This window comes from Triturus cristatus, chromosome 6 (assembly GCF_964204655.1).
Source record: "Triturus cristatus chromosome 6, aTriCri1.1, whole genome shotgun sequence".
Lineage (NCBI taxonomy): Eukaryota > Metazoa > Chordata > Amphibia > Caudata > Salamandridae > Triturus > Triturus cristatus.
This window is the reverse complement of record NC_140589.1, coordinates 980,662,645-980,690,059: the sequence shown is the minus strand read 5'-3', so window position 1 is coordinate 980,690,059 and position 27,415 is coordinate 980,662,645. Positions and strand designations below refer to the sequence as shown.

The window sequence follows — 27,415 nt, the reverse complement described above, 5'->3', positions numbered from 1 at the left end:
GCGAGACCTATTGGCTATGCCAATGCTTGTTAATCTGTGGGGGGGCCTCCCCGGGGACCGCCACCCCCGGGGCTTTCTTTCATTATTTGTGGGGGGGGGGGCAGCCCTGGGGACCGCCACCCCTGGGCTTGTTTTTTAAATAAAAATTAAACCTGTGTGGGGGGGCTTGACCCCCCCACACACCCCAGGGACCGCCACCTCCCCGGGGCACTAAAAAGCTAATTTGGGGGTTCGTTATGGACCCCCGAGCCCCAGGGACCACCACCTCCCCGGGGCTTTGCAATTGAAGGGAGGGGGGCCGCACGGCCCCCCTCCTGGAGCCTGTGATGGCCCTGGGGACCGCCACCCCCCAGGGCCGGCTACTGCAGTGTCCCAGGCTGCCCACCCTGTCATTGCAAACTGCTTTGCTTCATTGAAGCAAGAGCAGGGAAACCTGTTCTCGCTTCAATGAAGCAAAGCAGATTGCTTTTACACAAGGGGAGCTACATGTTAGCAGCTCCCCATGTGGAAAATCAATGCTGGCTCCCACGGGAGGCGGGGAGCTGGCTAGGACCGTGAGGGCATTGGGGCTCCCCCTGACGTTCCCCAAAGGAGAGGGCCGGCCCCGGGGATGGGGTCCCCGGGGCCAGAAGTGGCCCCTCTCCCCAGTAAAAAAAACCAAAAAAACGAGGCAGAGCCCCGTGGGATGGGGTCCCTGGGACTAACAGAAGCCTCATGAGGGGGGCCATGCAGCCCCCCTCCTTTGAAAAAATATGAAAAAAATATATATAGTGGCCATGCCCAGTGGGATGGGGTCCCCGGGGCCCAAAAAAAAGGAAAGGAAGGGGGGCCACACAGCCCCCCTTCCCCAAAAAATAAATTTAAAAAAAGCCGGTTTTGCCCCAGAGGCTCCGCCCCCTCCCAGCAACACTATACAAACGCTCCCTGTGGTGTGTTGGACAGAATGACACCAAATGTGGCAGAAAAGTAGCTCCTGGTCCAGAAAGCGCCCTTTCGTTATTTGGTGTAAATCAGTTCAGTAGTTTTTGAGCAATTAAAGCAAAATTAAATTTGTATTTATGGACAGTTGGTGTTCAGATATGCTCTGATAGGCGAATTTAAAGGAGACTACACAATCCTGATTAGTTGGTGACAACCTGAACAATATGCTTTGGCAGCCATTGCAATAGTTAGGGACTTGATTCCTGTTTTCAAAAAATGAATAAAAAAATGAATAAAAAAAATCTTAGTAGGCAGGGTGAGCACATCCAGACCCCAAAGGGCAGATATGGGGTCCACAATGGCCCCTTCCTTTATTGTCTGGCTCCAAAACCGACAACTTGCTGTGGCAGCACATACAGGACTCTGAGGCATGGTCCCCATTTAAATGCATTGTAGTGAATGGCAGGTTTTGAGGGTCACCAAAAAGGAGAACTTATAAAGGGTGATAACAGATTTCAATTACAATATCAATCATTTGTTGATGGTACCATACTAATTTTAGGAATTGTGGTGTGTTCTAAGGTGATTTTAACCTGTGAAATAGCCTTTTGCTGGGATTTTATGATTTATGTTTGAGAGAAAACTGTTGTTTCATGATTTTCCTACAGAGGTTATGGAAAATGCTCCAGAAGCTAAAATGAGAGCATATTTTCTGCAAATTCACACACTCTTTCTCAGGCATATGAGCATAGCTGGCAAGGTTTCAGATTGCTTATGTGAGACATTTTCATAATTTCAGTGTAATTGTGAGTGACATTTAACGACTGTGAGTGACATTTTCTTGTGAGCAAATTCAAGCAATGAAGACAAGGGAAACATTCAAATAACAGAAAGAATGCCCATTTGAGCAATGAGAAATTCTACGAATATCTTGAAACTGCTGCAAAGAACCAGAAATGGAAGGGCACCATGTACTGGACTGTACCAAACAGATTGTGAGAGACCCCAGTGTATATGATCTCAACGGCCTGCTAATAAATTAGCCTCATTAATCAGTCTCAACAGCTGACTCACAGACTCGCTTAGCTGTCAGGTTTTCAGACTGCATTTGTGTGACATTTTTATAGTTTCAGTGAACTCCTGAGTGACATTCACCAACCAAATGTGTTACACTTAGAGTGACACATTCCCTTATGTAAACCTAGGCAACAAAGTCCATGGAAATAGATAAATATCAGAAATTACCCGCCTTCGACCAATGAGAAGCTTTAAAAACATTTTAAAACTACTGCAAAAACCCTGAAGTATAAACCACTAATGTGCAGCCATTTTCAATGATGATCATACTGTAAAACAACTGTGGCCCCATGTTATTAAACTAGAAGTCTTTTATGGCAATACAAATGCACAAGTCAGTATTACCCCGCATAACCATGATTCAGTACTGTTTCTCTCTGGTGACACACACACTTGAATAGCTGCAGTGAAAGCATTAACCTATGAGGCCTTATAATGTGAAAGCAGGGGTTGGTATTGGGTGAGAAGCTGGAAAAATTGAATTTCTTGTTGCTCATTGCCAATATTAGGTCGACTTTCCTCTCAGCTGCCTACTGCTCTAGCACCATCGGTGGCAATGGTGCATTATTCGGCTATCTCAGAATTCACAGGACCGATTTCACTGTGACAGCGCCCCAGCCACAGTGCCCTCTATCTAGCAGTGGCAGATGAATGCAGGCTGCAGTGGTGTAATGAAACTTGAGGGGGCCTCTCTGCAAAGGACATAGAGGGGCCCCCCTCAAGACTCACTCAGGAGCTCCCAGGCCTGTGTACCATACTGAGGGGGCCCCCTGGAGCTCGCCCCCCGCACTGCAGGGGCCTTTGTTACGCCACTGGCAGGCTGGCTGACAGTGCTGCTTTGAACAGTGCCCTCGGGCAGACAGTACTGTAGGATTCCCCATCATGCATATGACTGGAAGCTGCTATGTGACATGGATCTGCCGCTGTCTTAAAGCGTGACAAGCTCAACAGGTCGAGCAGCACTGGGGGGTTGAGCATGGATGAGGTTGGTGCCCCTTGTCTGCTCTGGCAGTGCCAGGAGTGGCAAAGACAAACAAAGTTGCCTCCCTCCACCTCAGTGACTGCTTGAGGCCGCCAATAAACCAGTCAAACACTGCAGAGTGCATAACTCTATTATCACCCTGATGGGTCACATAATGTGCTGCAAGTGCTGAGACACTTAGAGGCTTGATTGAAGTGAGCTCTGGCCTGTGCAGTGCCTTAAGTGTTAAACTAGCGCTAGATAACAAATAACTCTTTAAACAACAGAGCTGCCAGGCTCGTGTGACACAGTAGGCTCGCCTCTGGGCAGCTCAGTGCGTCCCACAGTGTATGCTGACTCCTTAAATGAAACACTGCACCCACGTATGAACTTTATTTATTAAAAGCAGTAGGTAGAGACCAGACTGATGACCAGTACTTACCATGCAGCACAGTTTCTGCAGTGAGACAGACACACACAGCAGCAGAGGAGACGGAGTGGCAGGCTGCTGTAAGCGAGTGTTCTTCGGAAGCCCGCCATGGTGTGGGTGTATACAATGATGAGAGGTCAGGTCACTGGGCCCCATCAGCTCCTCTTTATTATAATCCCTTTAATCGCAACACTTGGTTAATGCTGGAAGCGCCCCTTCGCGGAGACCGGCGTGGGCATGAATCAGAGCGGGTCAGCTCAGGGGGCCATCTCCAGGACTCACAATGCTCCTGTCTCAACCCTGAAAAGCCCCTCTGCTGCAGACATTGCACGGCTACCCCTCATTTAGCACTCAGACGCCTCACTGTTAAAATTAAATGCAGCTCTACCAGACAGATGGGTAGCCCACTTTGTAAGTTTATATAAGGAGATGGACCATGGAAAAACTTCCAATAGATTCCCAGTAGGGGAACTGGGCGGGATTGAGGGGAATCTCAACACTGGGGACATCAGAGTACTTTATGCAACCACAGCTAACTTACATTTTACTTTAGCTGAAACAGATTTAGCATTAAAACAGATGAAAAAAGAAAAGGTCCCTGGGATGGATGGAATACCAGGTGACTTGTTTTGATCCCAACCAGAGATCTGGTGCCCATATTTAAACGCAGTATGTAACAGTGTCTTAAAGGATGACCCAATTCCCCCCAAATGGCATGGAGCTGTCATCATCCCCATCTACAAAAAAGGGGAAAGGGGTAACCCCTCAAGCTACAGGCATGTGAGCTTGTTGGCTCACACACAAAATATTTTTTGCAGGCAGGTGTTATTCAAACTCCATGATTGGACAGAACAGAATAATATTCTTGAAGATGCACAAGCAGGATTTAGGACCAAGATTAGTCCCTTGGACCAGGTCCTTCAAGGTGCTATCTCTGAAATACGTCACCTTGAGGCGAGATCATTTGTATGTCTCTTTCATAGACCCGAGAGAGACATTTGATCTGGTTCAGAGGGAAAAAGTCCTAGTTGGCTACGGAATTCCAAGTGATCTATTATCATTTCTGATGGCTCTAACTCCAAAATCCTATGCCAAGGTGAGATGGAATATGGCAGGAGATTTAATGGACAGAATTAATATTAAGCGAGGGGTGAAACAAGGTTGTGTTCTTGCCCCCACACTCTTTAGCTTATATGTCAATGGAGCTGTCAAACAGCTATGTGAATGCAGGCATGATGCTCTTAAACTAGAGGGAGTATCCATCCCTATCCTTATGTTCGTGAATGTTACTCTGCTAATATCGAGAACCCCAATGGGGCACCAATCAGAATTAAATGTCTTTGTTGCCTTCTGCGAGGAAAGGGGCTTAGAACTGAACCCAACACAGTCCAAATTTGTGACTATAAATTCCCATGGATCTTACTAAGGGAAGGTGACAATAGATGGGGTGCCCCTTAAGGGGGTCTCACATTTTGACTATTTAGGTGTCAGATTAATAGAAAAGCTAACCTGGGGAGAGCAGCTGGAAAAAAAGCAAAGTTACTTTACACCAGAAAGCCTCTGTAATAGGGAGGAAATGTAAGGCTACCTCTGGGGGTGCAGTGTCTACTGCTATTACTGTATACAGAGCCTCAGCGCTAACAGCAGCAGCCTATGGAGTTGAGATATGGGGATATGCAAAATCAGAACTCCTCACCAAAGTTGAGAATACGTTTTTGAGGGCCTCCTTTGATCTCCATTCCATGGAGATAAGACCAGGCATTAAATCCAATACATCTAACAATTCTGCCCAAACCGTGCTGTATTGGATAAGACTTTGGTCCACACATGAGTTAGCAATTTACAGGGTTTCTGTTAAGGAACTGTTAGTCCTTAATAAAGATGTATGTACCCCTTGGCTAAATGTAAGGGAACTGTCAAATAAAATAGGAATGGGCGCACTGTAGATGTTGCCAGCGCAAATAGCTAAAAGAGATGCACAGAAAGTAAAGCACTTATACTGGGTGGAAGTGCTGCAGCAAACATGGAGAGTCCACCAGAAGGGGAGCATATCCGAACTGTTCTTGAATCATAAATGTGTACCAAGGCTGGAGCCCTATATGAATAGAATCTATCCTTTCCAGGCTCAATGTCTATATGTGCAATACAGATGTTGTTTTCTTCCGCAGAGAGTTCATACCGCAAAGTGGTCTAATATACCTACCAACGCAAAATATTGTCAAAGTTGCCCACAAACTGTAGAGACAGAAGCGCACTTTGTGTTCTTTTGCCCTCTTTTAAGATATCACACAAGAAATGGATAATTGCTATCTGCAGACTTATGGGAGTGAGACACTACTGGGATGCTGCAAGGTTATTGAGAAGTGATTCAAGAGAACAACATTTTGCGGTTTCACGTTTCTCTATTACGCATTGAATCAAAGAAACAAGGCCTAAACTAACTCTAATTTCTGACTATTAATATTTTAGATAGGTTTTTATTTCAATAATACCTGGATGCTCCAAATTCTGACATAGGGATTTGATTGTAAAAAGTGTTGGCTAATTAAGTAATTAATTAAGGCGTACAAATTAGGTTATTTGATATAAATGTTCAACACTTTTACTTGATGCCAAATTTAAAGTTAAAGTGGTATTATAGTACTAACGTGTTGACATTAGATTGATTTGTAAGTTTAATCTCATTTATAGTTTTAACTTGTGTTAATAGGAGGAATAATATTGATTATATGTGATTTTATGTGACAGTAAAACTTCTATGCTTGGTAGCCGAAATAAAGTTATATATATATATATATATATATATATATATATATATATATATATATATATATATATTCACTGAATAAACCATAGGTTTTAGGGAAAGTTATAACTAGTTGGGCATTTCACTCGTATAAAACCATAGAAATTCCCCCGTTGTAGTTAGTTCAGCTAACTATAACTCGCGCCCCCGCAATGCACTGCTGATGACGTCACATATTACATCACTCATGACATGGTAAGTGACATCACTGATGACATCACTGATGACATCTCAAATGACATCACTGATGACATCACTGATGACATCAGCCAGTGACTGTGTGTTTCTGTAAAGTTTAAATATGTTCAATTTATATAGTGAAAGGCGTATTGAAGAATGAGTGGGTGTATAAGTGTCTGAAAATTAGTAGGTGCCTGACTGACTCTATAAGTGAGTTATTAAACATGTCTAAAGTTTCCTATGGGAAATTGACCGATATTTTTTGAATTTATCAGGAACTACTGAACGGATTTACACCATTTAAAAAAAATGTCTCTGTCTGAACCAAGGGCTACCTTTTTGCCAAATTTGGTGTAATTCCATTCAGCAGTTCAGGCTGTCGTTGTGTCTAAAGTTTCCTATGGGAAATAACATGGAGAAAATACGTTTTGGGATCCCCTTTTTTCTTGGCCCCCACTTGCCAAATCACCCCAAATCTTTTAAGATAGGAGCTGACCGGAGCGCCCCACGAGTTTTGAAAATTTCGCGAAGAATCATCATCCGGCGCCAAAGTTATTGGGAAAACAAAAACGCTTTTCCTATGGAAACTAGGTCCTAACTATAACTACCTACTGGCGACCACCAGCAGGTGATATATATATATATGCATATTATATTTGTGTGTATATATATATATATATATATATATATATTACCTACTGGCGGTTGCCAGTAGGTAGTTATAGTTAGAACCTATTTTCCATAGAAAATCTGCAACATTCTATTCCCAATAAGTCTGGCGCCGGTTGACGAATCTTTGTGAAATTTTCCAAACTTTTGGCCAGCTCCGGTCCGCTCCTATCCTGAAAGTTTCGTGGTGATTCATCAAGCGTGGGCTGAGAAAAAAGGGGGGTCCCAAAACACGTTTTCCCCATGCAATTTCCCATAGGACCTGTTGACGCAGCTACAGCCCGAACTGCTGAACGGAATTACACCAAATTTGGCAAAGAGGTAGTCCTCAGTTCAGACTCGTGCCTTTTGCATAAATGGAGTAAATACGTTCAGTAGTTCCTGAGAAAATTAGAGTAAAAAAGATAGATATCTATGGCCTCGGAGGATCCGCGCACCCTAAGCGCACCCTAAGTGCACCCTCCCCGAACCGAGCGCGCACCCTCCCGATCACGCGCTGAATGCTAATTGGCTGTCAAGTGTCTGTCTACATTTGAAACCAGGAACTGTTGGCAGCCATTTTGTGCCTTGGTAGAAGCGAGGTTGATTAAGTAAGGTAAATAAGTGTGTGAAAGATGTATAGGGGGCAGGGAAGAAATACTCTGACACTCTAGTGTTGCTTAGGGGGTCCCAGAAGGACCCCATGGGGCCCCCTTTTTTTTTTAATGGCAAAATGCGCGCAGCGTGCGCGGTTCCTAACGCGTTGGGTGCGCGGACCTCCAAAAAATGGGGAAAAATAAATAAAAAATAAAGTTGTGAAAATATAGTTTAAAAAACTATCTAAAAAACTGTAAAATTATATTTTAAGACATTAACTTTTTATATATATATATATATATATATATATATATATATATATATATATATATATATATATATATATATATATATATATATATATATATATATATATATATATATATATATATATATATATATATATATATGTATTATCTACTGGCGGTTGCCAGTAGATAGTTATAGTTAGGACCGTGTTTCCATAGGAAATCAGCAACATTCTATTTGGAATAACTTTGGCGCCGGTCGACGAATCCTCGCGAAATTTTCAAAACAAAATGGGGCGCTACGCTCCGCTCCTACCCTGAAAGTCTCGGGGGGATTCGTCAAGCGGGGGCTGAGAAAAAAGGGGGGTCCCAAAACGCGTTTTCCCCATGCATTTTTCCATAGGACGTTTAGACACAGCTACAGCCCGAACGGCTGAACAAAATTACTTGAAATTTGGCAGAGAGGTAGTCCTCAGGTCAAGGATGTGCCTTTTGTAGGTCTGGTGTAAATCTGTTCAGTAGGTCCTGAGAAAATAGCATTTAAATCAATATATATATCTGTAAGCGCGCTCCGTGCGCTTACCGTAAGCTTACCGTACGCGTACGGTGCCGTGCGCGAGCTCAATTCTGATTGGTGGTTGCATGACTGTAAACATTCGAATCGGTCGAAATCAGGAAGTGTCGGCCGCCATTTTCTGTCTCTCGCACTGAGAAACAAAGGTGGGGAACGTGAAACGGGGGCAACGAAGAGAGTTGCAGACCCCCTAGTGTTTGTCAGGGGGTCCAAGAAGGACCCAAAAGTACGAAAAATAAATTTAATAATTTTAATAAAAAATCGCGGGGTACGCGTATGGTAAGCTTGCCGTACGCGCACGGCAAAAAAAAAAAAAAATCACATTTATTAAATAAATTAAAGGACCCACAAGGGAGAAAAAAACAAATGATAATGTCTAAAAAAAAAAAAGGTGAGGCGCGCACGGCATGGACTGCGCAACGTGGGCACAGTGAAAAACCAGAAAAAAAAAAGAAAAATAAATACATTACTTAGCATTTAAAAAACCGTACAAATTCACTGAAAAAACCATAGGTTTCACACACGTTATAGTTAGGAATTATCATTTAAAAAACCTTGCAAATTCACTTAAAAAACCATAGGTTTCACACATGTTATAGTTAGCTGTACATTTCACTCGTAAAAAAACAATGAAATTCCACGTTATAGTTAGATCAGGTAACTATAACTTGCGCGACCGCAATCCACAATGTGTAATTTCAGATGTCATCATTGATGTCATGAGTGATGTCACTGACCATGTCATGAGTGATGTAATATGTGATGTCATCAGCAGTTTATTGTGGGCGCGCAAGTTATAGTTACCTGATCTAATTATAACGTGGAATTTCATTGGTTTTTTATGAGTGAAATGCACAGCTAACTATAACATGTGTGAAACCTATGGTTTTTTAAGTGAATATATATATATATATTCACTATATAAACCATAGGTTTTAGGGAAACTTATAACTAGTTGGACATTTCACTCGTATAAAACCATACGTCATCAGTGATGTCATCAGTGATGTCATTTGAGATGTCATCAGTGATGTCATAATTGATGTCACTGACCATGTCATGAGTGATGTAATATGTGACGTCATCACCAGTGCATTGCGGGGGCGCACGAGTTATAGTTAGCGGAACGGAATTTCTAGGGTTTTTTACGAGGGAAATGTCCCGCTAACTATAACACCCCTGAAACCTATGGTTTTTTCAGTGAATATATATATAAATATCATGTGATCAAGGCTCTACGGAGCTGAAACGCGTTATGGCGACTGTGGAATAAACACTTTCTAGCACCAGTCTGGGTCCGTGTCCGTTACTTGGCAGAAAGAAAATCTACAGCGGAATCTACGTCATATATATAAATATATATAACTAATATACAACTCTAGCTTTGACAGTTGCTTCCACTCTGCTTCACCCCTCACAGCACAGAGGTGGTCAAGGCGCTAAAAATGCATGATTCATGCATTTTAATGCGGTGATGCGGACCACCACATTAAAATGCGTAAGTCTAATGCCTAATGAGAGGTACTTGGCAGGGCTGTATGAGAATGAAGTATGACATTCTCAGTAAAATATGTACTTCCAACAGGAGCAGGCAGTTGATTCCCTTGTGCTCCCCTGCAGCCTCACAGAGTGTTCTAAAGAACAACGTGAGAGCTAACAGTCTTATGACAGAAATGTGGCCCACCTGAAGCCATCTTAAATTAATCAAATTGGTAAAACTTAAAACATTTAATTTTAAAAGAAACAACATTAGGGGGTTCATTTTGTCTCAAAAATTATGGTTAGTGCAGTAGAAAGAAAACTTAGGACACATTTAAAGTGAGTTCTCAAACATCTCCCTCTTCTATTTCATTGAAACATTCTGACATGCAGACTGAAACATCCACCTTTAACACCAGCAGTAGACTGCCAGTTAATTCCCTAATGATCAGGAGCCTTACTACAGTGTTCTAATGAGCAACTATAGTTCTAACATTCTGAATTTTCACCAAAAGTGTGGCACATTTGAATGCCAACCTGATGAAATTGAAGTAAAAACTGAAAGCATTTTCAACTGAGGATACTGCAGTAAATGATGAGATTAGGGCACTTGATAACAAATACGTCTCTCAAGACGGCAACCAGAGTAAAAAGAGCCTAAATGTAGCACACAAATCACCCACATGTAACCCAAGTATAACCCAATGAAAGAAGAGTGCAAAACACTCAGTTTTGTTTTTTTGCAGCTTTATATAGAGCATACTTGACCTGCAGGTATTGGAATGCTTTACATGAGCATCAGTTACATGACACAAGAACACTTTCCTTTTGGTTTCAGGCATGGGGAAATTAAGAAATTTGCCCAGAATTACAAAATGTTAATTTGACGCCAAGACTCAAACATGGTTACCCAGTTGCAAAGACAGCAGCTCCGGCCGTAATGCCGCATTCTCTCCACTAAGTGTAACATATAAGTTATCAACTGGATAAAAAAACATCATCATAGCAAATGATTTAAAAGTGCTTTGTCGCTATTTGAGAACTCAGAACATATGTTCTCATTTTAGTTTTCCAGAGCACCAACCATAATTTCTATAATTCTTCTCATAGGGTAAGGCACATACTCTGATAATTGAGGGCAGTGAGGAGGGTGCAGAGGCAATAAATTGCCCATGCTGGGCAGGCAGGAGGGGCAGAGGCAGCACAACGGATCATGCAGGGCAGAAGAAAGGAGAGCAGGGGCAATAAATCAACTATGCAAGACAGGCAAGTGAGGCTGTAGCACTATAACAGATCATTGAGGGCAGTGGCAGTACAATTATACATGCCAACAGACCCAATTCAGGCAGGAGAATCCCGATGTTTTAAGCCCAAAAGAGCTTTTTTAAATCTATCTCCTGCCTAAAATCTCCTCTTTTCAACATAAATCAACGGGGAAAGTAATTTCCCCAGGTTTGTTTTCCAGAATCTCCCTCTTACCAAGTTCAACATTTTAGTACATTGGATTAGGGAGGTCAGGAGGGATGGGGTAAGGACATGGACTCGGATAACAGAGGGAAGGAGGGAGATATGCAGGGCACCAAACTGACCTTACAGGGCATGTGAAAGGGGTTGCAGCAGCACAATACATCACAGAGGGCAAGCGAGAAGACAGTGCAGCACAAAAGACCATGGAAAGCAATAGGGAGGGGATAGGGCCACGCACACGGAGAGAAAAGGGGAAAGAGGCAAGGGCAGCAAGCTGACCATACCAGACAGACAGGAGGGACAGTTGTAGCGTAAAGGATAATGAAGGTCAGAAGGGTGGGGTTAGGGACATGGCAACGGACCAGACAAAGCAAGAGGCAGGGGACAGAGGCCTGCACATGGCAAACAGAGGGCAGGGGGCAAAGGGGAAGGGAAAGAGTAGCAAGCTGACCATGGAGTTCAAGTGAGAGGGGCACTGGAAGCACAGCACACCATGGAAAGACAATAATGGCATGCATACAGAAAACGGAGGGAGGGTGGGGGGCAGGGCTATCAAGCTGACCACACAGAGCAGGAAGGAGGGGAGGTGGCAGCACAGAAGCTTCTGTGTTGCAAGCAAGAGGGTTAGTGGCAGCACAACAGCCATGATGAACAAGAAGTAGGGGGCAGGGGCAGTCAGAAAGGACTATAGAGGACAGAAGGGAGGGGTAAGGGCTGGACATAGACAAGTAAAGGCAGGGGAAGGGGCTTCACAACAGACCACACATGGCAGGCAGGATGAGGAGCAGTTGTAGCACAACAGAGTATGGAGGAGAGAAGGGAGTTGCAGCAAAATGTTCTATGGAGGACAGTAGAGAGGGGACAGGGGCATGGAACTCGGACAGATAGGGTGGAGGTGGCAGGAACAGGTGACAGCTTTCTGGCCATGGTAGGCAGACCAAAGGGGCAGTCCAAGTTCAACATAACACTCAGAGCAGATAGGATGGGCAGGTCCAGGTAACATGGTGAACAAAAAGAAGGGAGCAGGGGCATGCGCACTGACATCAGAGGCCAGGGGGAAGGACGTGAAGTGGATTGCATTGAATGTAAGCACGTCTTACAGGAAGCAGAATTTTTATAAGAAACTCATGTGAGGTTGTAGCAGATCTAGTAGTAGGTGACAGAGTAATGTTTAAAAATTCCAAAGAGCTAGGAAAGGGGAGTCCAAATTTACTGCGCCGGGGCATGTGGACAAAGTCAGCAAATGTGCTGTACGAGATACGGGAAAAGGCTGTTGGAACAAAGGGAAGTTAGTGAAGCTTACGCCAGAGCAGGGACACGTCATGAGAAAGAGGAAATGATCTCTTCCCACTTGTGTAGATGATAACCAGGTGTAGGTTGATAGATTTTTTTTCTGAGGGAGGTAAATTGCCCAGCGAACTTGTGGGTATGAGTTCTGTTTATGGCTTAGAACTCTCATAATTGTCATGCAAAGTGTAATTTTTCTGGAGATTTCTTACTATGATATGTACTGTGTATTTCTTTAGTTTTATTGCTTTTATTAGTTTTTTTTCATTTATATTTGTGTTTTTTTCTATTTTTAATGGGGGAGTGTGATATAGAGGATTCCATTGAATGTCAAGCATGTCATATGCGTTCTGTATCTATGTGCATATTCACGTGCATTGCTGTTGTTTAATTATGCATTGTGTTGTGTATTGTAATGATCGCTCACACACATAGCTGATCTGTTTAAGGATTTTAAGTACAACCTTCAATTGCTGTTGGACATCTGAACCTGATGGACGTGGCATGCTGTGAGCTATTCATTGTATGTAATGAGCGTATATTAAGACTTGCCTACTGTGTGGATCCATCGTTATTACAGAAGGGCAGGGGCAGCTAACTAAGCACAGAGGCTAGGCAGGTAGGCAATGATGGGGCATAGAATTGGGCAACGGAGGGCAAGAGGACTGGTCAGAGACATCTAGCTAAATGGTGGGCAGTAGCAGCACACTGGACCATGAAAGGCAGGAGGGAGGGGGCTGGTGCATTGACTCGGACAGCAGAGTGTAGGTAGAAGGTGGATGGGGCAGAAAACAAACTGCGTAGGGAAGGGTGGGGGGGCAGTGGTAGAACAATGTCCAAACAGTACTGTAATGAGGTAGCACAGGCATGGACTTGGACAATGGATGGCAATGAGGAGGGGGGGCAAGACCAACAAGCTTTGGTGAGAGCAGTACAATGCCAGGTCAGGGCCTGCATCCACCGCCCCCACTGTGCATTGCGATGGTTATCTTACTGAACGTAAAAAAAAAAAATAGAAAATCACTGAAAAAACTGGTTATAGGAATGTTATAGTTAGGTTCAGATTTTACACGCCCAAAACTGCTGAAAATCAGATTTTATAGCTAGAGTTATTTCAAGTAAGTATAACCTGTGTCCTAAGGTAACTATAACTCACACCCTCGCCGTGCACTGCTATTTATCCCAGATATTACATCACTCATGACATCTTTTATGACATAATTGATAATATCTCTGTAAAATTTGCATTCAAAGTTTTGATGAGAATAAAGTGCATGGTGAGGGCGCGAGCTTTAGTTACCTTAGGGAACGCATTCTTAATTTTAGGCAGAGGTTGCTGGAAGGCCCCCACAGGACTGGTTTTTGGGGACCGCCACCTATTTATCCTCATAAGACATTTACCTAGAGCAAGAGAGGAAAAAATGCACAGAGGGGACAGAAGGAGGAAGAGAACGGAGGAAAAACTGTCACAACGGGAGAAAACAGGAACATGCATGTGTTATATAAAGAGGCAAGGACTATCTGTTAGTAGGTTAAAGAGGCATGAGCTGGATTAAAGGCTGCTGTCGCCATGGTGTTTGGTACGTAGACTTTGATAGCCCGAAGCTGGTGCTTTGCCAACACCGGTTGTGGGCTTTTCAGCAGAGGTTTGGGCACCGGCACTCATTGTTTTACAATTTAAGCACCGCAAAATCCTAATCCCAACACTTGACATAGCTAGAGCATAAATCTCTGATGTTTTGCTGCATCCTTTCAATGGTACATCCTTTGAGTGAACCACTCTTTGAATGGAAAATGCCCAGCTGTGAAGGATCCGGGTGTCATTATACAATGCTGCGCATTTTCCTCGTAAAGCTGGCACACCTTTCAAAATGTGTGCTTGTGCTAACAAGAAGTGTGCACCGTGTTAGATTGAATGTGTTGCCCCGAGGGCGGCCGCATGCTTGTGGTGCCCTCAGGACAGAGTATTCAAGTGAAATATGGAGCGACTTTGAAGCAACCCTCTGGGTTTCATTGTGCAGTCGGCAACCAGGTGTGAGAAATCCCCTTGCAGGCGGGTGCAGTCATTTATTGCACACGTCTGCAAGGGGATTTTCAATCTCCATAGGACCCCCTTCACCCCCTCCAGAGGACTGCCATTAGGGGGCGCACTGACAATGCTCCATTTTTAGGTGGCACACTGTCATAGCGCCTCCCGACAGCTTCTTTACCTTTGCACCTGTGTCTACATTACGGCAGAGACAAAGAGATTCCCTTATTTGCATGGGGCCACATCCTCATGGCAAATGAGAGAATACCCTCTGATGATAGTGCTGGCACTATATGTGTGCCAGCACTATCTCTATTACAGAAGGGGTTGCATATGCTTCTGTGGCCCCTTCTGTAATACCAAAGTGCCCAGGGGAGTGCAAAGTGGGCGCCAACGTTCATTGCACCCCCGGGGAACTGTTTATAATACGCCCTCCTGGATGGGAAAGATTTGCTATGGTGATGCTGGAAAACTAAAAGTGAAGTTTTTAATTTTGTTCAACTTTGCAGGTGATGCTTTTCACTCACACACACAAACTCTAACCCTAAAAAACTGCTAGCCCAACAAATATGTATATGTTTGCCACATATTGGTGCATTTAATTAAATTGATAAATATTGACAAATAGGGTCATCCTAAAACTTACACTATATAAATATCATGTTGGTTTTTAACCATTCCCAATTTTTCAGTGACTATCTCCAGGGAAATTTCTTGAATTTCATAAAATTACCTTTGAGCTTGTCTTCTTTCAGATGCTTCTTCTCTGTCTCTGCTGCTTTTGCATTTGTTGTGTTCAAATATGGAGAAAAAAAATGTATGGACTTAGTCAGAGCATACGGTAGTAATTTCCCATAAATATCTAAGGCCGACCAGAGATGGTCATAGCTCAAATGTTACACTTTCCAATGCCTCAAGAAGAAATGCACCATTATTGTTATGAAAACTTCACAGTTATGGATATAGGGCCAGATGTAGGTAAATGCATGTTTGCGATTCCTTAATAGAGACTTTTAGGGAATCGCTATTAAGGAATCGCAAAATGCAATGTAGGTAGGAATCGCAATATTTTTTGCGATTCTTTAATATTCCTTAATTATGAATCGCAAATTGCGATTCGTAATTAAGGAATACCTTCCCATTCATTCCTATGGGCTAAGAGGCCCATAGGAATGAATAGGAATTGCTCCCGCAATTTGCCAGTCACCAAAAGGCACTCGCAAATTGCGGGCGAAATTTCAAGGGTTCCAAAAGGACACCCTGCTGCACCCCTGAAATGTGCACGTGTGCACATGTGGCATATATACATGCCCTAGGGGCATGAATGTGTGCCACATAGCACTTAAAAAAAAGCAAAAAGTGCTTTTTTTAAAGGAAATCGCTAATTACCACCAACTTGAAGTTGGTGGTAATTAGCGATTCCTTAAGGCTAAAGTGCACTGTCTTTTGTGCTACTTACATTGCATTTAAGGAATCTCAATTTGCGATTCCATAAATGCAAGAGCAAAATAAGTAATCACAATTTTGCGATTCCTTATTTTGCTCGTAGGTTTCAACTTACCTACATTGCTCGCTGCCAAATAGAGAGAATTTCAGCATTAGAGCTCGCTATTTGGCCACCTACATCTGACCCATAGTTTTTTTATTTATAATTTAACGTTAGTATCTCCACCCAAATCAAATGTTCTGTAAAATTCCCAAATCCTTTCTTTTCCATTTAGCAAAATACAATTAACCATATCTATTTATGTTGTTAATATTTTCCTATGACGTTGAGTTAGAAAGCACAACATTAGTTGCAGCATTGCAGGACCTTGAATTTTGATGACACATTCTCATCCTAATGTTGTGGTGTCTGTAGGATTTTGTTGGTTTAAAAGATGGCAGATATTTCATACGTGCTTAAAAACTGAAAAATATTGGATACATTTATAATGGCAAATACAGGCCTATACATCTAATTTGAAGTATCATCTACCAATATTAATAGTTGTGCACACTACACTTTTTATCAAATATCTGGCGGGCCTTCTATTATTGGGGTAAATTCACCCATAGTATTCATGTGCCAATAGTATCAATAGTTAAAGGTGAAACAGAAACCAACATCACACATGTACTCTTGGTTTAATTGTTTAAATCTGTTTATTAACATTTTCAAATAGACATTTTACATAGGCTCATGTCAGTAATATTGTAACTGCATAGATCAGAGGTCTGTCACAAAAGCCAACATGTTATGCTATTCGGGCAAGTCGATAGGAACATAAAAGAGAAAATAATACTTGTGGAGCGCATAACATAGAACTATGGCATATACAATAATGATACAGTAAGTGAAGCATAACATGCGCCATGTGGTGAATCCATGGTAAGAGCTATGACAGTCATAAGAAACAATGCAAATGCCAACTGTAATAAACTGTGAACTGAGTCGCACCCCACCAGAACACTCATGGAATAATTGTAACTGGCTCTACGAGACACGGAGTACCGACGGAGAGGGCGGTGCCCCCTTCCTGAGTGGCTGCCAGGCTGAGGTGGGATTGAATACCCAGCAATTGCGGGTATACTCTTCTTCTTCGCAAATGATATATTGAGGAGAGAGTCTACATACTGACGAAATATATTCAGTATCCTTTTTTGTTGCACGTATTCACATATTGTTCGCAGTAGCACCTATTTGAGGTCCTGATGAAAGCCTGACCCACTTGTGGGCAGTATGGCTGAAACATGTTGACCACTCTTTTCACTGTCACCGAAGCGGTTCTAAATCCATACCGCTGGTGTTCTAGTTTTAATCCTGGTAATGGGTGTATCTGAATAAATTCTGAATTATACAACCCCTAGCCAGTTTTATTTGCACTTTTTCACTTATATATTCTTTTGCACTGCGCCTTCACTCATATTCTTGTTCTTCACATGAGGATTTAGGATATCCTATTTGTTATACAAAAAACATCCCTGGGCTCCTCTCTCTAGTTGACAGGGTTGTAGCCCTCCAAGGAACTAGGTTTTCCTTGGAGAGGAGAATCCCCATGATGAAGCATGTCACCTTTGTGGTGAGTGAGGGATTTTGTCTTAGAAAGGGAAATGCCCATTGGTTATTTCAGGTGTTCAGTCTGTGATTCTGGCTTAATAGATTTTACACAATTTATTTTTGTAGCATTTGATCACACATCTTTCTAGCTAGTTGTTCAGACCCAGGGATTTCGTACTGTTTTTGGGGATAATTGTAACAAATGTTTCAAAAGAGGAGAGAGGGACCCCAAAGACAAAGGAGAGGGGTACCAAATGTGACCTTAGTCAAAAAACAGAACCTCCTTGTCATCAATACATAGCAATCAATACATAGCAATCAACATATCTTTCACACTGCAGGGGTGAGAATGGACAGCACAAATGTGATCACAATAATTAAGAGAAAAAATATGTCATAAAAATTTATTAACAATTTCATTACAGAGATCTGCAAATACAATACTGTATATTGTCATATGGCTAGTTAAGAAGCGATAACAATATGGGCACATCAATATATAATAAAAAACATCAACAATAGCAATTCAATAAACACCATAAAATATAAGGTTAGGGACACAGTAAAAAAGGACAAAGTAGTCCTATTAACAGAGGAAAATCACCAAACCGAAGACTCATTAATTGCGACCCCAATTGATATTGCTTTCTATTAAATATGTCACAAAAAGCTGTAATCAAAGATTTTGTGTGGTTTCCTCATTAAGAGCATCGACGCGTTTCGGTGGGCATTAATTCTCGGCCAACACCTTCATCAGGAAAGATTAAAAAAGAGTCCCAATAGCAGTTACATTAAAACCAATGATCTGAAAAAAACATGACATAACATATTTTTAGTCACTTACAAAATCTATTTATTCTCTCAATACTTAGACACATATATGACTGTCCAAAAACTCATCCCCGAATATTAAAAGCATATACATCAAACAGGCAAACTACCGAACAAAATTCAGCATTCAAATTGACACTCATCTCAGACATATATATTCTAATAGTGGAAACTCCACTTCGTATTGCTTTACAAGGACTTTTTTGTTATTACATAATGCCCATGTAAGCGCTACAGGGTAAAAGGATTCGCGCAATGTCTTAGATATATTTCATATGTTAGTGGAGACCCGACTTAACATCAAATGCCAATAAGCCTGTCTATAGCAATGTTAAGTCGGGTCTCCACTAACATATGAACTATATCTAAGACATTGCGCGAATCCTTTTACCCTGTAGCGCTTACATGGGCATTATGTAATAACAAAAAAGTCCTTGTAAAGCAATACGAAGTGGAGTTTCCACTATTAGAATATATATGTCTGAGATGAGTGTCAATTTGAATGCTGAATTTTGTTCGGTAGTTTGCCTGTTTGATGTATATGCTTTTAATATTCGGGGATGAGTTTTTGGACAGTCATATATGTGTCTAAGTATTGAGAGAATAAATAGATTTTGTAAGTGACTAAAAATATGTTATGTCATGTTTTTTTCAGATCATTGGTTTTAATGTAACTGCTATTGGGACTCTTTTTTGATCTTTCCTGATGAAGGTGTTGGCCGAGAATTAATGCCCACCGAAACGCGTCGATGCTCTTAATGAGGAAACCACACAAAATCTTTGATTACAGCTTTTTGTGACATATTTAATAGAAAGCAATATCAATTGTGGTCGCAATTAATGAGTCTTTGGTTTGGTGATTTTCCTCTGTTAATAGGACTACTTTGTCCTTTTTTACTGTGTCCCTAACCTTATATTTTATGGTGTTTATTGAATTGCTATTGTTGATGTTTTTTATTATATATTGATGTGCCCATATTGTTATCGCTTCTTAACTAGCCATATGACAATATACAGTATTGTATTTGCAGATCTCTGTAATGAAATTGTTAATACATTTTTATGACATATTTTTTCTCTTAATTATTGTGATCACATTTGTGCTGTCCATTCTCACCCCTGCAGTGTGAAAGATATGTTGATTGCTATGTATTGATTGCTATGTATTGATGACAAGGAGGTTCTGTTTTTTGACTAAGATAATTGTAACAAACCCAGGGTATGGTACAATAGTCTGGATGAGGATACAATTGTACATTACGAGACATTTTGGGTGTGTTTATCACCTGTGACTTGCATATGTAAAACAGTAGCCACTTGTGTAGGTCGGTAGCAGGTGTAGGAGCCATCCGATGAAAGAGTGGCTGTCTGGAAGTCTACCAATATAGTGGTGTCCCAACAAGTAGCCAGGGGTTTTTTACGTAGCCCAAGTGTGTCCTCTTTATGAAGGGCGACACTTTCTGCCTGAGCCCAGGCGATCACTGAGCATTCCCAAGCAATGGGTACAGGGGGAGTGGGAGATTTCCATTTGTGTGTGATTAGACGTTTAGCCAATAAGTGACCCAGGTCAATAAACCTATCCATCGTTCTGTGCTTTTTTCTCAGCAGCGTAGACCCATTGCACATGTTTCCCAGGCATGTAGCACTGGGCACCCCGTACAGTGCGCTAGATGGGTCGTGACCATGTGCCTGATTAGGTGCAAGGATGGGCAAGACCACATGTGTAAAATATCAGCATCAGTTAGGTTGCCTCTGGGAGAGGCGGCTCCAGTGAATAATAAATATTGATTAATCTTTTGTGGTGTCAGCTAAGCTCTGAAGAGAATGGAATACTGGATGTGGTGGAAACGAGCATTCCGGGGAACCTGAATAGGGCTCTCCAGGACTGACCTCTACTCCCCATCCTTGCAGGGGCAGCCCAAATCTGCCTCCCAGTGGCGGTGTAAAGGAGTGTGCGACATTGCCATGTACATGCGCATGGAGTCCGCCAACCAATGTGTTAAATGCGTTCCCGCAACCAAGACATGTAGGCATTGAATAGTCAGATGCATGGGATATTCTTGTTGTATATCTCCCAATCTTTTTACTAGCACTCCAAGCACTGAGTTGCAGAGAAGGAACTGGCCTGGAAGTAAGCTCTCTTCAGTTATCGGAGTCACCAGTGGAGTGAAGGAGCTATCACGCTATAAGTCACCAAATGTATGTTTCCCTGCAGCGTGCCAATTAGATAATTCCATTAATGATGTAACTGGCCCACCTCATGGTGTGCAAAGCAACAGGAGTACAGGAGCATAGGGAACAATGGATTTAGTGATAAAAAGACAATGCTTGTAGCAGAGGTAAATGTGCAGAAGAGTAGGGGTTGGGGTGCAACGGTGGAACAAGTGAAGTAGGGCGGACAGGTTCTAGGATGGGGAGGTAATGGCAGTGTCTGATAAATATAGGCTCGCTATTTTGCAGGCCACCCATTGGAGTTCAGAGGCCAAATGGTATTGCTCAAAGTGGGGGACCACCAGTCGCACTCTACATGTTGGCAGATAGAGTTTCTGCAGCAGCACTCGGCAACGTGCATTCTGCCAGATCAATGTATGCATCTACTTTTCGATGGAAACAAAAAAGGGTTTCGAAGTATTAAGGGAAAGGTTTGCAAAATAATTTATGAACTGGGGTGGCATTACCATTTTAATAAGGGGGACTGCCAGAATCCCACCGGTGTACAAACTGATGTCAGGACTCTTGTGAGGTTTCCTTCATATAAATCTGCAGTCGAATAGTAAATGCGTATACCCAGGTATCTAAACATTTTGGGCTGCCAAGTCAAGCGAATACCATTGAGGGAGGAGTCTGGGTCTGATAACGCAGGATGGAATGGAAAGAGACAGGATTTGGTACAGTTGACCTTCAGTCCTGATAAGGCCGCAAGTCTATCAAAGATGTGCGCCACTGCGTTCGGGATGGAAGTGACAACTTTGAGCTATATATCCATTTTATCCATTTTTTGATTGATTTTAATCAAAAATATTTTTATGCAAATTTTTCTTATTATTTTGCACGGTTATATTGGAGTGATTAAAGCATTATCAAAAATAATCAAAAAATACAAACAATTACAAAAGGTGCATTCCAAATATTTACACTACGTAAACACATATAAATGACAACACAACTAGCGTACCTCAGACATTCAGACGACAGACAACACTCAATTTACAATTTACACTTATATATACAAGAAACAACAACAGGCCATCAGCGAATAACACTTGTAATATTTCAAAAAAGCTTATTTTTTAGTTGTCTTTGCAGTTGATTGGCCAAAGGCGAAGACAGGTCAAGGTAGGTCAACGCGTTTCGAACCCCTTCACCGGGGATTCTCATCAGGACCAAAGCTCTCTGGGGAACAAAAGCGAACACAACACTGAATTAGACCAATTGGCCCCTCCGCAAAAGATTAAATGGGCCGCTCAACTCTTTTCGAGAACCTTACCTACAGCTTGAGAGTACGCAACCAAGGCTTTCAATAGATAATAAATAGACGTCCAATGGAAAATCTGTGGACAGCAGAGTAGAAAAAGTTTTTTTTAGAAAAAAGATTAAAGGAAAGATCAAACGTCTAAGCTGATGTCTAATGGCTACAAAAATGGATGCAAAATGGAGTGGTATGAAGATCGAACTCTTACTTGCTAGGGCAGACGGTGTCTCGTGAGTGCATCTATATCCCCTTGTTACTCCTAGTCGGAGTTGAATGTGCTAGTCGGGAGCAGCGTGTAAATTAATTCACCAGCTGGAATCTGGGGACAGATAGGAAACGTAGTCGTTAGACCAGGGCTCTCCATACTGTTAACGCTGTTAACACACGCACGCTAGCTACCTCCTGTGAGGTCTCTTGATCGTATTTACCTTTTTGTCCCGTTAGTCGGACGCCATTGAAACCAACGCAGACCGTGCATGAAGACGAGTGCTTGGGCAATGAAATGGTAGCCATTTTGTTGATCCATTACGGCATCCAATTACAGGGCGGAGCTTCAGAGGCTTCTGGGAGATGTAGTTTGGCCACGATTTGTGTCCTTAAAACGGGAAAAAATCCACAGACGAAATTCTTGGAAAATCAAAAGGTCGATGTGGTGGCAGCCTTTTGCATGTAATTTGGGGTGTAATGTTTGGAAGCCCGTGATTATTGAAATGTCTGTCCCGGTTTCGGGCTATATTTACCGGCCGGTTTTTTTGATAAAAAACTTTATTGTGCAATATGAGTGGTGAACACACTATACGGCAGTGTATAGCTGAACAATCGGGTTTAAACGAAAATAAGGGTTAATTCATAGACTATTCTTTTACCCATGTGTTGATAGTCTCCCTTCACTGGGCTCTTGACGAGTTATAATCCTCAATTCACCAAGTGTCCTGACCGAGGAAAGGCAAAACCTCAGTCAGCTCGTTCAGGGGCTCAGTTTCCAAGAGTGGAAAGAGGTGTGCTAGGAGGTGCGTCGTAAATACAACACACGTCCCGCCTCGTGTATTTCATAAAGCACCACGTAAGGTGTCAAAGGACCAAGTTATAGTTGGTTAATGAGAACTAAGAGGATTTTTTACAGATTATAGATCTCGGATAACTCATTCAGTCCATCCACTGATGTATTGAACTTGATGATAAGCATAGCCTCTCTTTTGACCAATTTGGCGTCCAGGTCGCCACCTCGGTTATCTTGTGTGACTTTTGAGATCACAGTCCATCTCACATCTTTTTCTGTGTGGTTGTTGAGATGCCAGTGGTTCACCAGCGGGGCATTAGGCACGTTCTTACGTACCCTCGATTTATGTTGTTGTATTCTTATCCTTATTTCCTGATTTGTTTTCCCAATTTACAGCTTGTCGCATGGGCAAAAAATACCGTAAACTACATATTTCGTTTTACAGTTTGAAAAAGTGTTATGTTTCCAATGAACACCTTTGTGGGTGAAATGGTTCCCTTCGATTGTGGAATCGCAACAAACACATGACCCACATTTGTGATGCCCTATGTTGGAGTCATTTCTGAGTAGTAGACCTAAACCTGAAAAGGTCCCGACGAATTTCATTTTGGAACTAGCCACATTTGCCCTAAAGAATAACTACTTTCGTTTTAAAGATGACTTCTTCCTGCAAACTAAAGGCGTTGCAATGGGGTGTCCTTTCGCCCCAGAGCTGGCAGTCCTTTTTATGTCTAAATACGAGGATCGATTTGTATATAACAACAACCCTTTCACAGTCTACATCACGAATTGGGTGCGATACATCGATGATGTCTTCTTAACTTGGACTGGAGATGAAAACCAACTACAAGAGTTTGTCCACTGGCTAAATAACAGAACACCAGACATAAAATTTAGTCTGAATTACTCCAAATGCAAGATTCCATTTCTAGACGTGGAGATCTACCCCAGCAATGGCAGTCTAGTCACCACACTATACAAGAAAAAAACGGATAGAAATAAAGCATTACACTATTCAAGTAATCATCCACGCAGCTTAAGAGATAATCTGCCGTATGGCCAATTTTTGCGAATTCGTCGAAATTGTACATTCAAGGATGAATATTTGTATCATGCCGATAATTTGAAAAACAACCTACTATCCAGGGGTTACCCCAAAAAACTATTAAAGAAAGCCATCAAACGAGCCTGGTGGACCCCACGCGAAGCACTCTTGGAGAGAAAGGATAAATCAAAAACCAACAGGATTGTGTGTGTATCGACCTATAGCCCCACGTCAAATTGGCTCAAGAAGACCATTTCTCAAAATTGGCATCTGATCAAAAATCTTGATGTCTCACTCAAAGAGACTCCGCTATTCGCCTTTAAAAAAGATAAGAGCATTGCCAACCAGCTAGTCCGAGCTGCACTTCCAAAAACTAAAAGTCCGGACATAAGAAGCCTCCTTAATCTACCTCCAATACAAGGGCATCACAAAGGTGGGTCATGTGTTTGTTGCGATTCCACAATCGAAGGGAACCATTTCACCCACAAGGGTGTTCATTGGAAACATAACACTTTTTCAAACTGTAAAACGAAATATGTAGTTTACGGTATTTTTTGCCCATGCGACAAGCTGTATATTGGGAAAACAAATCAGGAAATAAGGATAAGAATACAACAACATAAATCGAGGGTACGTAAGAACGTGCCTAATGCCCCGCTGGTGAACCACTGGCATCTCAACAACCACACAGAAAAAGATGTGAGATGGACTGTGATCTCAAAAGTCACACAAGATAACCGAGGTGGCGACCTGGACGCCAAATTGGTCAAAAGAGAGGCTATGCTTATCATCAAGTTCAATACATCAGTGGATGGACTGAATGAGTTATCCGAGATCTATAATCTGTAAAAAATCCTCTTAGTTCTCATTAACCAACTATAACTTGGTCCTTTGACACCTTACGTGGTGCTTTATGAAATACACGAGGCGGGACGTGTGTTGTATTTACGACGCACCTCCTAGCACACCTCTTTCCACTCTTGGAAACTGAGCCCCTGAACGAGCTGACTGAGGTTTTGCCTTTCCTCGGTCAGGACACTTGGTGAATTGAGGATTATAACTCGTCAAGAGCCCAGTGAAGGGAGACTATCAACACATGGGTAAAAGAATAGTCTATGAATTAACCCTTATTTTCGTTTAAACCCGATTGTTCAGCTATACACTGCCGTATAGTGTGTTCACCACTCATATTGCACAATAAAGTTTTTTATCAAAAAAAACGTCCGGTAAATATAGCCCGAAACCGGGACAGACATTTCAATAATCACGGGCTTCTAAACATTACACCCCAAATTACATGCAAAAGGCTGCCACCACATCGACCTTTTGATTTTCCAAGAATTTCGTCTGTGGATTTTTTCCCGTTTTAAGGACACAAATCGTGGCCAAACTACATCTCCCAGAAGCCTCTGAAGCTCCGCCCTGTAATTGGATGCCGTAATGGATCAACAAAATGGCTACCATTTCATTGCCCAAGCACTCGTCTTCATGCACGGTCTGCGTTGGTTTCAATGGCGTCCGACTAACGGGACAAAAAGGTAAATACGATCAAGAGACCTCACAGGAGGTAGCTAGCGTGCGTGTGTTAACAGCGTTAACAGTATGGAGAGCCCTGGTCTAGCGACTACGTTTCCTATCTGTCCCCAGATTCCAGCTGGTGAATTAATTTACACGCTGCTCCCGACTAGCACATTCAACTCCGACTAGGAGTAACAAGGGGATATAGATGCACTCACGAGACACCGTCTGCCCTAGCAAGTAAGAGTTCGATCTTCATACCACTCCATTTTGCATCCATTTTTGTAGCCATTAGACATCAGCTTAGACGTTTGATCTTTCCTTTAATCTTTTTTCTAAAAAAAACTTTTTCTACTCTGCTGTCCACAGATTTTCCATTGGACGTCTATTTATTATCTATTGAAAGCCTTGGTTGCGTACTCTCAAGCTGTAGGTAAGGTTCTCGAAAAGAGTTGAGCGGCCCATTTAATCTTTTGCGGAGGGGCCAATTGGTCTAATTCAGTGTTGTGTTCGCTTTTGTTCCCCAGAGAGCTTTGGTCCTGATGAGAATCCCCGGTGAAGGGATTCGAAACGCGTTGACCTACCTTGACCTGTCTTCGCCTTTGGCTAATCAACTGCAAAGACAACTAAAAAATAAGCTTTTTTGAAATATTACAAGTGTTATTCGCTGATGGCCTGTTGTTGTTTCTTGTATATATAAGTGTAAATTGTAAATTGAGTGTTGTCTGTCGTCTGAATGTCTGAGGTACGCTAGTTGTGTTGTCATTTATATGTGTTTACGTAGTGTAAATATTTGGAATGCACCTTTTGTAATTGTTTGTATTTTTTGAATATTTTTGATAATGCTTTAATCACTCCAATATAACCGTGCAAAATAATAAGAAAAATTTGCATAAAAATATTTCTGATTAAAATCAATCAAAAAATGGATAAAATGGATATGTTTAATTCAGTTCATTTGTCAAAATCTCTTTGAAAGTCTAGTGCAGCATTGGCACTCCCTTTGTTCTATTCAGTTATCTTGACTTGGCCTTGCTGCCATCGAGTCAAAACCCAAGTTCGTCCTGCTAACTTTGAGCTATAGCATAAGGTCGACAGTGTGTAGAGACACTAAGTGCAGATCATCTCCCAGTGGGATCCGCCCTTATTGCCTACATTCAATAGCTAATGGAAAAAGTAGAGGAAAAAGGGACAGCCCTGGTGCGTGCCCCAGCAATTGTTATAGGATCAGAGACAAGGGTGCCCTTTTTCACCCGTTCCAGCAGGAGAGCGTAAAGGAGCTTGGCCAGCCTTATAAAATGAAGACGGAGGCTATAGAGTGGTAGAACATCAAAAAGAAAGGACCAGTCCAGGAAATCAAATGCCTTCTCCAGATCCAGGACTACGTAACCTGAGCACTGCTAAGAGTCATGAACATACTCCAGGATCCGGAGGAGCCTATTTATGTCAAGAGATGTATGATAGGCTGGAACAAATCTGTTCTGGACTGGGTGCACCAGCGCTGGCACAAGTCGATCAGCGAGTACTTTGGCCAAGACCTTATAATCAGTATTTAAGAGGGCCAGCAGCATGTATGAGCCCAGTGCAGTCAGGTCTATATCTGGTTTAGGAATTATATGAGTTGTGCTTCATGCAATGTGGTTAGTAAGCAAGAAGCTTGGCGTGCATGATTGTAAACTGTTAATTGGCAGGGGGTCGGTAGTGGGGCGTAATTTATGTAAAACTCGGCAGGCAGGCTATCATGGCCGGGTGTCTTACTAGTGGCCAGAGATCGAATGGCCTCCCAAATCTCCAAGAGTGTAAGG

General features: G+C 42.2%; 1 protein-coding gene across 50 annotated transcripts in view; it reads right to left on the bottom strand.

The window, feature by feature from the left end:
- The window catches only part of LOC146820883 (uncharacterized), a 1,936,624-nt gene that overhangs the window by 265,958 nt on the left and 1,643,251 nt on the right, over positions 1-27,415 (bottom strand). For 37 of the 50 annotated variants that reach the window (XM_085611721.1, XM_085611696.1, XM_085611700.1 and 34 more), the window contains one exon: positions 15,438-15,482. In XM_085611721.1, coding sequence (XP_085467847.1) covers positions 15,438-15,482 — 45 coding nt within the window. The remainder of the gene's footprint in view (positions 1-15,437; positions 15,483-27,415) is intronic. The other 13 variants (XM_085611722.1, XM_085611697.1, XM_085611729.1 and 10 more) reach the window with 1 other exon arrangement.